The 14,475-nt window shown below is 42.3% G+C and overlaps 1 protein-coding gene across 9 annotated transcripts in view; it reads right to left on the bottom strand.

Moving 5' to 3' along the window:
- The window catches only part of cadpsa (Ca2+-dependent activator protein for secretion a), a 161,728-nt gene that overhangs the window by 23,411 nt on the left and 123,842 nt on the right, over window positions 1-14,475 (bottom strand). For all 9 annotated transcript variants that reach the window (XM_029431327.1, XM_029431329.1, XM_029431328.1 and 6 more), the window contains 2 exons: window positions 14,311-14,343; window positions 6,899-7,006 (listed from right to left, as the gene is read on the bottom strand). In XM_029431327.1, coding sequence (XP_029287187.1) covers window positions 6,899-7,006; window positions 14,311-14,343 — 141 coding nt within the window. The remainder of the gene's footprint in view (window positions 1-6,898; window positions 7,007-14,310; window positions 14,344-14,475) is intronic.

The following is a 14,475-nucleotide window of genomic DNA, read 5'->3' as shown; positions in this document are numbered from 1 at the left end:
TTTTATAACCTTGATAGTAAGAACACATGCTCTGGTCCCCTATTTTAAAAATGGGATCCACCACCCGTGTTGCCAGGTCTGCAGTTTACTTGCAAAAAAGTTAATATTGTCCAGGCAGAGAGGAAGAGTAAAACGGGAAGAGAAAGTGAAAAGACAAAGTAACAGGTTAGTCGGCGTGGGGTGCAGAATAAGCGGGATGCCACGCTGAGTGGGCACATGCTACATTTGCATAAATATTTTTGTATCAACTTTATATCATTGTGTCTCCGTTTTCACTGGGTCTATTTGCATGAAGAGAGTTTCAAGCCAGTACTTTGGACAGAAGCAGCCGGCAATGTTGGCCGGACTGTTGTTTTTATGCGGCGTCGGCTTGAACAGGTCACGTGATCTGATCACACCGGCGTGGTGATCGACTCCTAAGGGTTAATGTGGACCTGACCTGAGGCAGCCACAGGTCAGAAAATAAGAGCATTTCCAACCAAGTGTAATCCTAATGCCACAGACACCTGCCTTCACTACAGCAGAACATGTAATATTAAAACATTTATATGATTGGATTGCTGGTCACGATTGCAGTTAGTAAAATAACATAAAGTAAATCTGATTTAACACATTCTATGCTTATGAAGAAACAAAAATAACAAGTTGACCCCCCTCCCCCCCTGATTAGTCAGAAAAGTGGGTCAAAAAATATAAATTAATAATGTCCTGCTCCGACAAGCCCCCCTACCTGCCAAACTATGTCAGAACATGAGTATTAACACTTGTTAATACGTCTTAAATTATGATTCCTTTCGTAAGACGCTGTTGTTTGTTTAACATTATCTGCATTAGACCATGGATGGGCCTGTCTGCTGTCACTCTAGACTTCTGAGTCCATAGTGAAATAATCTGCTTACTGTCTCTGATATTAGAAGGCATCTTGAGATAAATGCATGTCATAACCCCAATTAAAATGACATATAGCCTTAGGCTTATTGTCTCTGGAAGAAATCACAGCCAAACATGTTAAGGAAACCCAAATTACTTTGAGACACGTGGAAAGTGTGTCCACTAAGCCTGTGTTCCACCTCTGATCTTTAACCTTACATTGTATAAAGGCAGAATCAAATTATATTCTATTCAACTGGCTGTAACCAGACCAAACACAAGTTGCTGTTCATCTTCAGATTTGTCAGGGATGTGTGAAATGAAATGTGCTTAAAGGACGTAACTTGTTGATGTGATTTGAAATGTAATCTCTTTACAGTCAACTGTTATGGTATTGGGATACTTGATGGAGTTCTTTCATTCTACATTATGGCCTGTTGAAAGATTTAAAGACTTTAATCCTGTCAAGTGGCATAAAGAAATGTGTCCTGGCGGGTCACCACAACACCATACAATGTCCTTCTAGTCTTGAAAAATCAAATGGATTATAAATAAAAGATTGTTTCCAGGCACTTTTTTGTCTTTGCTCTTCTTTCTTTCTTCTTTATACCTTCTTCTATTTTTTTATTTTTTATGAATTTTGAATAAAGAGAAATCTTACCCCAATGATTAAATAATAAAATATTAAAATATTAAAAAATACTTTTTTAATAATAAAATATTAAAAAATACCAATGATTAAATAATAGACAAATAGACAATAGACAATAGTGACTAAAATGGAATTTGTGAGGACCTTATTTCAAAACTGCAAACTTTCCAAAAGCATGTCTACAACAAATATATGGTGGAGTTGCATTTTAGGAAAGGACCTTAGCAAAACCAATAGCCCATAATATTTCATGTAATGATCCGCCTTATTGTTGTAATCGTCACCAGGGGAAACAAAACGGATAAATAAATGAAGTCAGCAGCCCACAGAAAGTGTGGGTGGGGGGGGGGGGGCGCCTAACAAAGCAAAGATTAAGATTAAGGGGAGTCCATCCTGACCTTATTTTAAGGAGAAGACAACCCCCAACCCAACACACACACACACACACACACACACACACACACACACACACACACACACACACACAGGGGTATTAGCTTTGATGGCCTGTAACGCTCTTATTTGTGGGGCCTCACGGACATTTGTGTTGAACTATTCACTACTTCTACAGTGACAATAAGTTGTTGTAGCTCATTACCCAACAGGAGTTTTTAAAGGGTTCCACTGAGAATCCTCAGTCAGATGAAAAGATAAAATGCTCAACAATGTTTTCATCTTCAAATGTTTATCTTACATCTTTACATTTTTTTAAGATTATTTCTGAAATCCTCAAGTTATTTCATACATTTGTAAGCAGGAGTATCAACACTGCTGCTCCTGATGCTTCAAGATCCTCCTTATTACTAAACCAATTTCTTACGCCATATCAACCAGTTCTCATTCCGACTCTATGTCACGCTCTTAGAATCAGACGTCCCAGGCTTTCAGGTAACTACAATGTTCAATTCTTTCCCTTTCACTTTACAAACGATCCAAACCACAAACCACAATCCTATCCTAAACATAACCAAGTGTTTCTGTTTGAATTCACAGCGTGAACCACATGTTTACTGCAACCGTAGTGTAGCATCATAGTTAGCGACCCAGTGTGCTACAAAGTGATGCCAAGGGGTCCTCACCAAGCGTCAGTATGAGACAAGTTACAATACAGAACAGAATTCTGTAAAAAGGCCTTTAATTGTTTTGCTGCACTTTGGTGAAATAGGCTGAACTTCAGCCCAGGGTCAGTAGTCCTCAACTTCCATGGTTCTTTTTTTAATGTGCACTAATGTACAATAATGTATTGTATATTAACAGTGGGATGCCAACATTAGCACATAGTGTGTCCATTCTTGACTTTACAGAATGGAAATGGGACACAATGCAGGACTAAAGGCATCCAGGTGAAAATAATTCTGGATGAATGATAAAAATCACAACGAAAAACATCTCTGCCTTTAAGCCTGGAGTCCAGCACTAATGTTACATCTTGTAAATTGCCACCGGAAAAACAGACAAGAAAGAGAGAGAAGTAGATAAAAAGAAATGGTGGAGTGACAAGAAAAGCACAACAGAGCTGCAGAGAGCAGCCAGAGACACCTTCATCGGCCTCGGAGACGCCGCGGGGAGAACTAATACGGAATGACAACAAAGAGAAGCCGGGGTGAGACAAATCCCAGCAGAAATGCTATTGTGGAGGAAAGCGGATACATGGCAAAGCAATGGGTCAAGACGCAGCACCAAACAGCAAACATCCAGCACCGGACACCTCTCTGTCACCCTCTGTCAGGACCAACACAGAGGAAGAGGATAGGAGACGGATTACACCTCAAGGCCCCAATTCAACACAATGGCATGGACAGATAGATGAAACTGTAAACACGCCGACTCTGCTCAGTCTGGATGGACACGCACACACAATCAGGATGAAGAGGTGACAGTTACATCAGTAGCAGAGGATTACACAACCTCGTCCCTGTCTGTGTTCTCCACTCTGTTTGAGCTATTTCATCAACCCTTCAACCGTTACAATACAAATGATTAAAGCTGCAGCTAATGGATTCAATTATTTATTAAATGATCCTGTTAATCATGTAAAGGATCATTCAGCTTTATTTCATTGGGTCTTTTTTACATAGTTTTGCCATCATTGTTATTGATTCTGGTCACATTTACTCACCAAGTTATTTAACATCTATGAACACGGGGACATCACTACATTGAAGTCTGACAATGTGATGGACATTTATAAAGGAGGGTTTGTGAAGTAAAACAAGCTTGTCTAAGATGGGGCTTTGTTGTCAACCTGTCGCCTAAATGCTCATGATTTTTGGACCCTTCAGACTTATTTTAAGCAATGGTGCTGTGTTATGGTGAGTATGTTATCACCATAGACAGAACCAATGGCTGTCCATCAAAAATAAGAACAGTTATCTTTTAATCGTTCGGTTTATGATCAAATTAGAATGGAAGTAAGAAACAACTGAAAGAAAACATGGCACCTCAACTGAGAAGTGTTCTGGGTTAGCGAACAGGAGGAGACTGCCTTCTGTCTGAGCCCGAGATAAAGCACATTCCAAAAGTCCAACAAGAGGATATAAGGAAAGGCCTTGACTTTGGCCAAGATTTGGAGTTGAAGAAAACATGTTTGTGCTATCCTATTCACTTGGAGATTTCAGATTATTGTCTGTTCAGTAATTCCAGATTACTGTACAGACAGTGCTGTTACTGCATAGTACGGTAGTATTTAGCAGACGGGATAAATCAGCTAGATCTGAAACATCCTCTCTCGTGATCGAGTACTGTACGAGATGATGGTCTAAACACTGAAATCTGGGAGCGAAAACAAAGGACTTCTGAGACAGTGATAGAACTGGCAGCAGAGTGAAGCGGTGAGCACTGTGTTGTCAATTGTTACGAGATCTGATTGCATATTTAAAAGTGTAGTTTTCTGCTCTGTGTGCTTTGGCTCAGTTTGATCTAACCAGCTGTGGACTGGAAGCCCAAATACATGACTTTCATCCAGAGCTAATATCCAACATATCTATTAGAATCTGAGCAGCAACAGCTGTCGACACACCAGAACCAATTCATTTCTACACGCTGAAGCCCACACATCTGCTGCATTTCATGACAAAAGATTGAGCAATCTCTCAAATATACCAGCTCTGTCTTTTCACAGAATAATCCTCGAGTCACTAACTGCAGAGTTTTAATGCTTCTGTTGAAGGAGAGACAACTTGTTTGTAGTCCTGAGTTAAAAAGTCCTGAGTTACTGGCTGCTAAGCCATCTTACAAAATGATCTTTTGTGCCCCTTTGCAGTTGATTAACTGTTGTTTGCTGACTCCGAAAGAGGGAGCGCAGCTGAGGATAATCCACCCTCAAGATCAGCACAAACTGCACACAAACACCATGACACAATGGAGCAAACGGCGAGGTGCTGAGAGGACGGAGGCGTAGGAATACGTCTGACTTTGAAAAGAGAAGCAGAGCAACTCTTCCCTCTGCAGTGATTGTTTCAGCACATTTTCAGGAGAAATCCTCCAGTTTGACCTCAGAGGAGGCTCAGCAGCCAGGCTTAGAGGTTTACTAATTGTTTTGGTGTGACTTGACCTCATCTCACGTAATAGAGGCAAACAGTGTCATGGGACTGTTTGCAAGTTGATTACAGATTGTCAGCCATGGAGAAGGACACTGATGCTTAAGTACAGTCAGCTTCACAAAGTGACTCGCAAAGACCCAAAAAGACACGAGTCTGCATGAGATGTTGCAGAGTGCCAGACATAAGAACTGGAGTAATGTACTAATGAGTTTGGTAGTTAAAGCAACATTTACATTTTTAAACTTGTTTTTCACTGTAGCAGATATACAAGATACCAAATACACCAGAATACATTTCTAAAATATGCAAACAACATATAAAATGTGTCCATTTGGTTATTATGATCCAGCTCTTACTTTAACTATTTACTCTGTGGGAACTTTACCAATATTAATCATTAATTATTAATCATTCAGAATTCCTCAATTAACTTGTTTTTGATCATGACAAATTGTTATTTTCATTTTTACTTTCTTACTTTTTGAATAAAAATCACTTTGTATCACTACCCTTCTAATGCGCAACATGGGTCCAAACGGACCCGTATTGGTTTCCTATGTGATCTCATGCATGGAGTGTTTCTTTGCTATATTTTTGGAAATCAATTTATGTAATCATTTAATATTCCAAGTATTCATTAAATATCTTGTTTTTGATTACCACAAATCATTATTCATCTTTTCTTTCTTAATTTATGAACTAAAATAGTTTTTCTATCACTACATCAGGTTTACACACATGGGTCTAAAATTACCCGTGTGTGTAAAGTGTGATACCTCACCTCCAAAAGCACATTACAGGGGCAAAGGAAAGATGTGGGCTAAATAAAACAAACGCAGCCACCACCCAGCTACAGGAGGACACCTGACAGGCGGACCAAATGAAGAGGAAGATCTGCTCAGCTGCCAAAGACTGAAAATGTGCAACAGCCCCGTGAAGGAGCACAAACATGTGACTGTCATCTGTGAGGCATGTATGCACTGAGATGGCAGGTTGTGCTGTTCCCATATGTTTTTATTTAAATCAGTTTTCTTTTCTTTTCTTCATTCCTTGTATACATTCACCACAGTTCACTACAGTTATACTACAGACACACTAACAATTCAATATCTCACAGGGTACAGGGCTGTATGATGTATGTTATGTGCGAGTGTGACAAATAAAGATTTCAAATATGAAATGTATTGTTTGGTCCAAACCACTGCCATAATAATTATTTTTAACAACATTATTATTATTATAGTATCTCTTTTTTTCATTGTTATCACACTTTACACACACGGGTCATTTTAGACCCATGTGTGTAAACCTGATGTAGTAATACAAAAACTATTTTAGTTCATAAATTAAGAAAGAAAAGATGAATAATGATTTGTGGTCATCAAAAACAAGATATTTAATGAATACTTGGAATATTAAATGATTAAATAAATAGATTTCCATAAATATAACAAAGAAACACTCATACATGAGATAACATTATAGTTTAATACGGGTCATTTTGGACCCATGTTGTGCCTTAGAAGGGGTTTGCATCGCTTGTGTATCAAAGAGTTAAATCATAAATTCCAATAAATCAAATTAAATTGAGATATTACTTTCAAAGCTGTATGACAATGTCAAAAGTACAAACTCCGTCTATGTTGCCCTCCCTTCAGATTAAAGCTCATATATACATTGTGGAGATCACATGACTGTAATCATTTGACTGTGTTTCACTTTCCTCTCGGAGTGACTTTTAATCTCCTGCTGGATGATCACAGGTGGAGTAAATGAAACCGTGTTGTTAGTAAGCCTCCCTTCGATGGAGGCGAAGCTTCTGTGGTTTACTCACGTCAAATAATCTCTCTATGTACACTTCCTCGTTGACCTTCTCCCGCAGCATATCCTGGGAATGACGAACAAACGTCACATAACCGTCGGCAACGTCCATCCCTGGCTTCTGCAAAGAACACGGAAAACAGAGAGAATGTCATTACTCAGCCAACTGATGAAGTATGTCACCCTGTTCAACTGAAATTCAATTTGCTAAAGACATACACAAATATAAATATTAATTTTGGAGCAACTAATTGCAAAAAGCTATGACAAACCAGTTAAATGACTTTCTTCAAAGTGGACACCTCTAAACAAGCAGGTAATGCTCCTGATGGAGATCCAAAGATACCAAATATGTCCCGCTGAATAAGAACAAAATATGATAGATGGAATACTTGTTATTTGATGGAATGGTGTATCCATAAAAAGCGCAGAGTGTTGGGCTGAATATTTCACTCAATGCAGAGGTGGACCAAGTATTCAGATGTTTTACTTCAGTCAAATAGTTATACCACAGTGTAGAGATACTCTGTTACAAGTAAAAGTCCTGCATTCAAAGTTTGAATGAAGTAAAAGTACAAAAGTATAAGCATCAAAATATACATAAAGTACAAAGAGTAAAAGTAGTCCTTCTGCATGGCCCATTTCAGAATACACATTATAATAATGGATTATAATGCTTGTCGCATGAATGTGTTCTTCACTTACTGCCAGCTAGTGGGTGAATATCACCAATTGGTCAATAAAGTTTATCTTAATTTAATACATGTCCAATTATTTGTTGATTATATGTTCTATTATTAATCTGAAAGTGAATCTTTGAAGTAACTAAAGTTATCCAATAAATGTAATGGAGTAGAAGTACATTACAGGTCATTCAGCAGACACTCTTATCCAGAGTGATTTACAGTGAACTAACTACAGGGACTCCCTGGAGCAATATAAAGAAGTAGGAAATGGAAATACTAAAGTAAAGTACAAGTACTTCTAAATTGTAAGTACAGTACTTGAGTAAATGTACTTAGTTACTGTCCACCACAGACTCAATGTAAACACCATATAGTCTCAATTAAAAGCTGAAGTAAGCTGATACAGAATACATCTGAGAGTCTCACACAAGGTTTTTTAAGCCTTAATCGACAGGATGTTAAGAAGTTCATGTGATGTTTTATTACGATTAGTAATTAAATGAATACACAAGTATTTGTAAAAGCGTTGATTGTTTGCATTGTTTTCACATTTTCAAATAGCAATGACAAACTATAAAAATGCTTGTAGAATTACTGTCCCAGTTAAAATGCTGGTAAAGTGGATTAACATTCAAATGTTGAGTATAGGGTTTTGCATTGAATGATTATCTGGAGGAGGTTGATATATTAAAGAAAAAATTGTTTGTGGCAGAGTCAACGCAATCATATTCCACTAAATTGGAAGAATCTCGTTTAGTCTGGTCAGATCATCTTAAAACGTATAAGAAGGCTCTCCGTAATGCCAGAGCAGCTTATTACTCTTCCTTAATAGAAGAAAATAAGAACAACCCCAGGTTTCTTTTCAGCACTGTAGCCAGGCTGACAGAGAGCCACAGCTCTACAGAGCCTTCTATTCCTATATCTCTCAGTAGTGACGACTTCATGAGCTTCTTTAACGATAAAATTATAATTATTAGAGACAAAATTAATCTCCTCCTGACCTCAATTGGTAATGACTTAACTTCAACTGTTGGAATTTTAAAAACATTAGTAACTCCTGAAATATATCTAGACTGTTTTACTCCAATCAACCTTAACCAACTAACTTCAACAATCTCATCGTCTAAGCCATCAACCTGTCTTTTAGACCCGATTCCAACTAAACTGTTTAAAGAAGTTTTACCCTTAATTAACACCTCATTATTAAATATGATCAACCTGTCTCTATTATCTGGCTACGTACCAAAATCCTTTAAAGTAGCTGTAATAAAACCACTTCTTAAAAAGCCTAGTCTTGATCCAGAGGTTTTAGCCAACTATAGGCCGATATCTAACCTTCCCTTTCTCGCTAAGATCCTTGAGAAAGCAGTCGCAAAACAGTTATGTGATTTTTTACATATCCATCCATCCATCCATCGTCTACCGCTTATCCGGGATCGGGTCGCGGGGGCAGCAGCTCCAGTAAGGAACCCCAATCTTCCCTTCTCCGGGCCACATCCTCCAGCTCCGACTGGGGGATCCCGAGGCGTTCCCAGGCCAGAGAGGAGATATAATCTCTCCACCGAGTCCTGGGTCTTCCCCGGGGTCTCCTCCCAGCTGGACGTGCCTGGAACACCTCCCTAGGGAGGCGCCCAGGTGGCATCCTTACTAGATGCCCGAACCACCTCAACTGGCTCCTTTCAACGTAAAGGAGCAGCGGCTCTACTCCGAGTCTCTCACGGATGGCTGAGCTTCTCACCCTATCTCTAAGGGAGACGCCAGCCAGCCGTCTGAGAAAACCCATTTCGGCCGCTTGTACCCGTGATCTCGTTCTTTCGGTCATGACCCAGCCTTCATGACCATAGGTGAGGGTAGGAACGAAGATCGACCGGTAGATTGAGAGCTTTGCCTTCTGGCTCAGCTCTCTTTTCGTCACAACGGTGCGGTAAAGTGACTGTAATACCGCCCCCGCTGCTCCGATTCTCCGGCCAATCTCTCGCTCCATTGTCCCGTCACTCGCAAACAAGACCCCGAGGTACTTAAACTCCTTCACTTGGGGTAATGGCTCATTCCCTACCCGGAGTAGGCAATCCACCGGTTTCCTGCTGAGAGCCATGGCCTCAGATTTGGAGGTGCTGATCCTCATCCCAACCGCTTCACACTCGGCTGCGAACCGATCCAGTGACTGTTGAAGGTCACAGACCGATGATGCCATAAGGACCACATCATCTGCAAAGAGCAGCGATGAGATCCTCAGGTCACCGAACTGCAACCCCTCTCCTCCACGACTACGCCTCGATATCCTATCCATGAAAATCACGAACAGGATTGGTGATAAAGCGCAGCCCTGGCGGAGGCCAACATTCACTGGAAACGAGTCCGACTTACTGCCGAGTATTCGGACACAACTCTCGCTTTGGGCGTACAGGGATTGGATGGCCCTCAAAAGTGACCCCCTCACCCCATACTCCCGCAGCACCTCCCACAGTATCACCCGGGGGACCCGGTCATATGCCTTCTCCAGATCCACAAAACACATGTAGACCGGATGGGCGTACTCCCAGGCCCCCTCCAGGATCCTTGCGAGAGTGAAGAGTTGGTCCGTTGTTCCACGACCAGGACGGAATCCGCATTGTTCCTCTTCAATCAGAGGTTCGACTACCGGCCGAACCCTCCTTTCCAGTACCTTGGAGTAGACTTTACCAGGGAGGCTGAGAAGTGTGATACCCCTGTAGTTGGCACACACTCTCTGGTCCCCCTTTTAAATAGGGGAACCACCACCCCGGTCTGCCAACCCCTAGGCACTGTCCCAGACTTCCACGCAATGTTGACGAGGCGTGTCAACCAAGACAGCCCCTCAACACCCAAAGCCTTCAGCATTTCTGGACGGATCTCATCAACCCCTGCGGCTTTGCCACTGTGGAGTTGTTTGACTACCTCAGTGACTTCCATCAGGGAAATTGACGATGATCCCCCATCAGCTTCCAGCTCTGCCTCAACCATAGAGGGCGTGTTAGTCGGATTCAGGAGTTCCTCAAAGTGCTCCTTCCACCGGCCGATAACCTTCTCAGTTGAAGTCAGCAGGGTCCCACCCTTGCTGTACACAGCTTGGATGGTTCCTCGCTTCCCCCTCCTGAGGTGCCGGATGGTTTTCCAGAAGCACCTTGGTGCCGACCGAAAGTCCTTCTCCATAGCTTCTCCGAACTTCTCCCACACCCGCTGCTTTGCCTCTGATACGGCAGAAGCTGCCGCCCTTCTAGTCCTTCGATACCCTGCAACTGTTTCCGGAGTCCTCCCGGATAACATAACCCGGAAGGACTCCTTCTTCAGTCGGACGGCTTCCCTGACCACCGGGGTCCCCCACGGTGTTCGAGGGTTACCGCCCCTTGAGGCACCTAAGACCTTGAGACCACAGCTCATCACCGCAGCTTCAGCAATAGAGGTTTTGAACATCGCCCACTCAGGTTCAATGCCCCCAACCTCCACAGGGATGGCTGAAAAGCTCCGCCGGAGGTGTGAGTTAAAGATCCCCAGGACAGGGGCTTCCTCCAGACGTTCCCAGTTCACCCGCACTACCCGTTTGGGTTTACCAGGTCTGTCCAGAGTCTTCCCCCACCCCTTGATCCAACTCACCACCAGATGGTGATCAGTCGACAGCTCCGCCCCTCTCTTCACCCGAGTGTCCAAAACGTGCGGCCTCAGGTCAGATGATACGATTACGAAATCGATCATTGACCTTTGGCCTAGGGTGCTCTGGTACCACGTGCACTTATGAGCATCCTTATGTTCGAACATGGTGTTTGTTATGGCCATTCCATGGCTAGCACAGAAGTCCAATAACAAACGACCGTTCGGGTTTAGATCAGGGAGGCCCTTCCTCCCAATCACGCCTCTCCAGGTGTCTCCATCGTTTCCCACGTGTGCGTTGAAGTCTCCCAGCAAGACTACGGAGTCCCCTACTGGAGCCCCCTGCAGGGCTCCATTCAGGGTCTCCAAGAAGGCCGAATACTCAGAACTGCGGTTTGGGGCATAGGCACAAACAACAGTCAGAGTTTTCCCCCCCATAACCCGAAGGCGTAGGGAGGCGACCCTCTCGACCACCGGGATAAACTCCAACATAGCGGTGCTCAGCCGGGGGCTAGTGAGTATCCCCACCCCGGCCCGACGCCTCACACCTTGGGCAACTCCGGAGAAGAATAGAGTCCAACCCCTATCCAGGAGTACGGTTCCAGAGCCAAGACTGTGCGTGGAGGTAAGCCCCACCAGATCCAACTGGTAGCGCTCCACCTCCCGCACTAGTTCCGGCTCCTTCCCCCACAGAGAGGTGACGTTCCACGTCCCCAGAGCCAGCCTCTGCTGCCCGGGTCTGGTCCGTCGAGGTCCCTGACCATCACTGCCACCCATGTGACAGCGCACCCGACCCCAGCGGTTTTTCCCATGAGTGGTGGGCCCACAGGATGGATGGATGGGAGGCACCACGTAGCTTCTTCGGGCTGTACCCGACCGGGCTCCGTGGCAAACCCGGCCACCAGGCGCTCGCTGTTGGGCCCTCCCTCTGGGCCTGGCTCCAGACGGGGGCCCCGGGCTTCCTCCGGGCAGGGTCTCTCCTTTCCTTTTCCTTTCTTTCATGAAGTCGTTTTTGAACCATTCTTAGTCTGGCCCCTCACCTGAGACCAATTTGCCTTGGGAGACCCTACAAGGAGCACTAGGCTCCAGACAACACAGCTCTCAGGTTCATAGGGACACACAAACCTCTCCACCACGATAAGGTGATGGTTCCCAGAAAGGCTTTTTTTTTTTACATAATAATAGTTTATTTGAGGTTTTTCAATCTGGATTTAGAGTTCATCATAGCACGGAGACGGCACTGGTGAAAGTTACCAATGACCTTCTATTGGCATCAGACAAAGGACTTGTCTCTGTTCTTGTTACATTCAAACTGAGATTTTTAAAAAGTAAAAGTGAAAAGTTATTATCTGGATACAAAGGAGAAGGATGCAGACTCAGGACTACAGGGCAGGCGCATCTGTCAGCTCTTGTCAGAGAGTTGAGCTTGGCTGGGAACCAACACTCACAGTCTGGGCATGTGCAAAGTGAACGGGGGCACTGGAGACGCTCAGTTGGGTTTAATGGGGAGAGCAGATTGTTAGGAGGCCTGCCATTCTGACATCTAAAATATTCACTGAGGACAATGTGTTTGTAACTGGCACCTTAGTTCTCTTTCTTGCATCAACATATCTTTCCATCTTCAAGATAAAATAACAAACAATAAACCTTTTGTTTTTGTTTTTAACCTTATATTCTGTACGGTGTCCTTGAGTGCCATGAAAGGCGCCTATAAAATAAAATAAAATGTATTATTATTATTATTATTATTATTATTATTATTATTATTATTATTATTATCATTATTATTATTATTATTATTATTATTATTATTATTATTATTATTATTTTGTTTCTCTCTTCTCTCATATGGATTCAAAAAGACACTCAAAGAACTCCTGCTACAGAACTTAGTTAATACATCTGCAATGACACTTACAATGTGTAAATGAGTGTGTTTTTTGTACTAGTGGAACTCTGATTTTGTACTTTAAGGACACAATTAGCGTGCTGGGCTGGAAACTGCGACCCCTGCCAGTGTACACAGTGGCGCGTCACATTCACTGACAAGGCATTCATTTGAAATTTGGCATGTTGCTACGGCCATAGTGTTGGCAGCTAATACAGATCTGATGCGTCCACACGCAAATACATACACATACAAACACACACACACACACACCCCACCACCGCCACCCTGACAGCAGTATGGGCATGTGTTGTACAACATGGACTCACAATGTGTAGTGCAGAGAGAGCGAGACACGAGGCATGGCTGCCTGTCAGTGTCTGGCCACATGCATATGAATGGACATTTGGGGGAGGAAACACACGGACATTTGATGTGGAAATATGATAACCAATGCCATCTGGATTATTATTCTACATGGTCAAATATTTGTGCATGCACAAGAAACAAACACACACGCAGTCCTAAGGAACACAACAACTTCATTCTAATCCTTTAAACCACCTGAAACAGTCCAATGGGAAGTTATAAATGTTCTTTATGGTTGTCAGTTTACTTTTACATTAAAGATTAAAAGGTTTACGACTGAATTCATTTAAATTACATTTATGTCCCATTTTGCTCCCCTTGCCCGATTTGGCGTCGTGCCCGTTGTGATCCCATAATTCCACTAATCATAATGAGCAAATACATTTTGTTGGAATCTAATTTGCCAGTATTCTATTTCTATCTTTTTTCTTTCAACATAATGTGGGAAATATTTATATAGATGGAATTTTTATTTTTTTAGCTCATCTGCAAACATTCATACCCCACACACACCCGCTACTAATGCAACCATGAGCATATGTCAACAAACTGTATAGATTGTCTTTACAGAGTTCTTGTTTTACATATCATCTTTTTATTTGACTAAAGACAAATGTTTATTTTATTTGTTTTCATATTATATCCACTCCTGGCAACTAAAGCAAGATTGTATGGTTCCGTTTAGACGACTCAAAGCATCGTGACTTTTTAGAAATGTTTTTTAAATCTTGACTGAGTTTTAGAAGTCAATCCTAAACACACATTGGATGCAGGACATATCATTTCCTCCAAAACATATTTGAAAAAGCAAATTAGTCACAGAAGAAAGATAAAAGATATAGAAAGAAACAAATATAATAAACAAGTCTCACTTACAGGTACATCCACGTACTTTGAGGCAGCTTTCACCTTGATATAAAGGAGAGAGAAGAGGGTGAAACAGTCAGGACTCTGTGGCACAATCTTTCAGAACAAAGGCTGCTGTGGTGAGACTGTACGGACTGCAGTTTGGTGCCCGCTGAAGTGGCAACAGTGACTCAT

The sequence above is a fragment of the Cottoperca gobio genome, chromosome 5, assembly GCF_900634415.1.
Source record: "Cottoperca gobio chromosome 5, fCotGob3.1, whole genome shotgun sequence".
Classification (NCBI taxonomy): domain Eukaryota; kingdom Metazoa; phylum Chordata; class Actinopteri; order Perciformes; family Bovichtidae; genus Cottoperca; species Cottoperca gobio.
The sequence above is the reverse complement of the archived record's forward strand: the minus strand, read 5'-3'. Positions and strand labels throughout refer to the sequence as shown.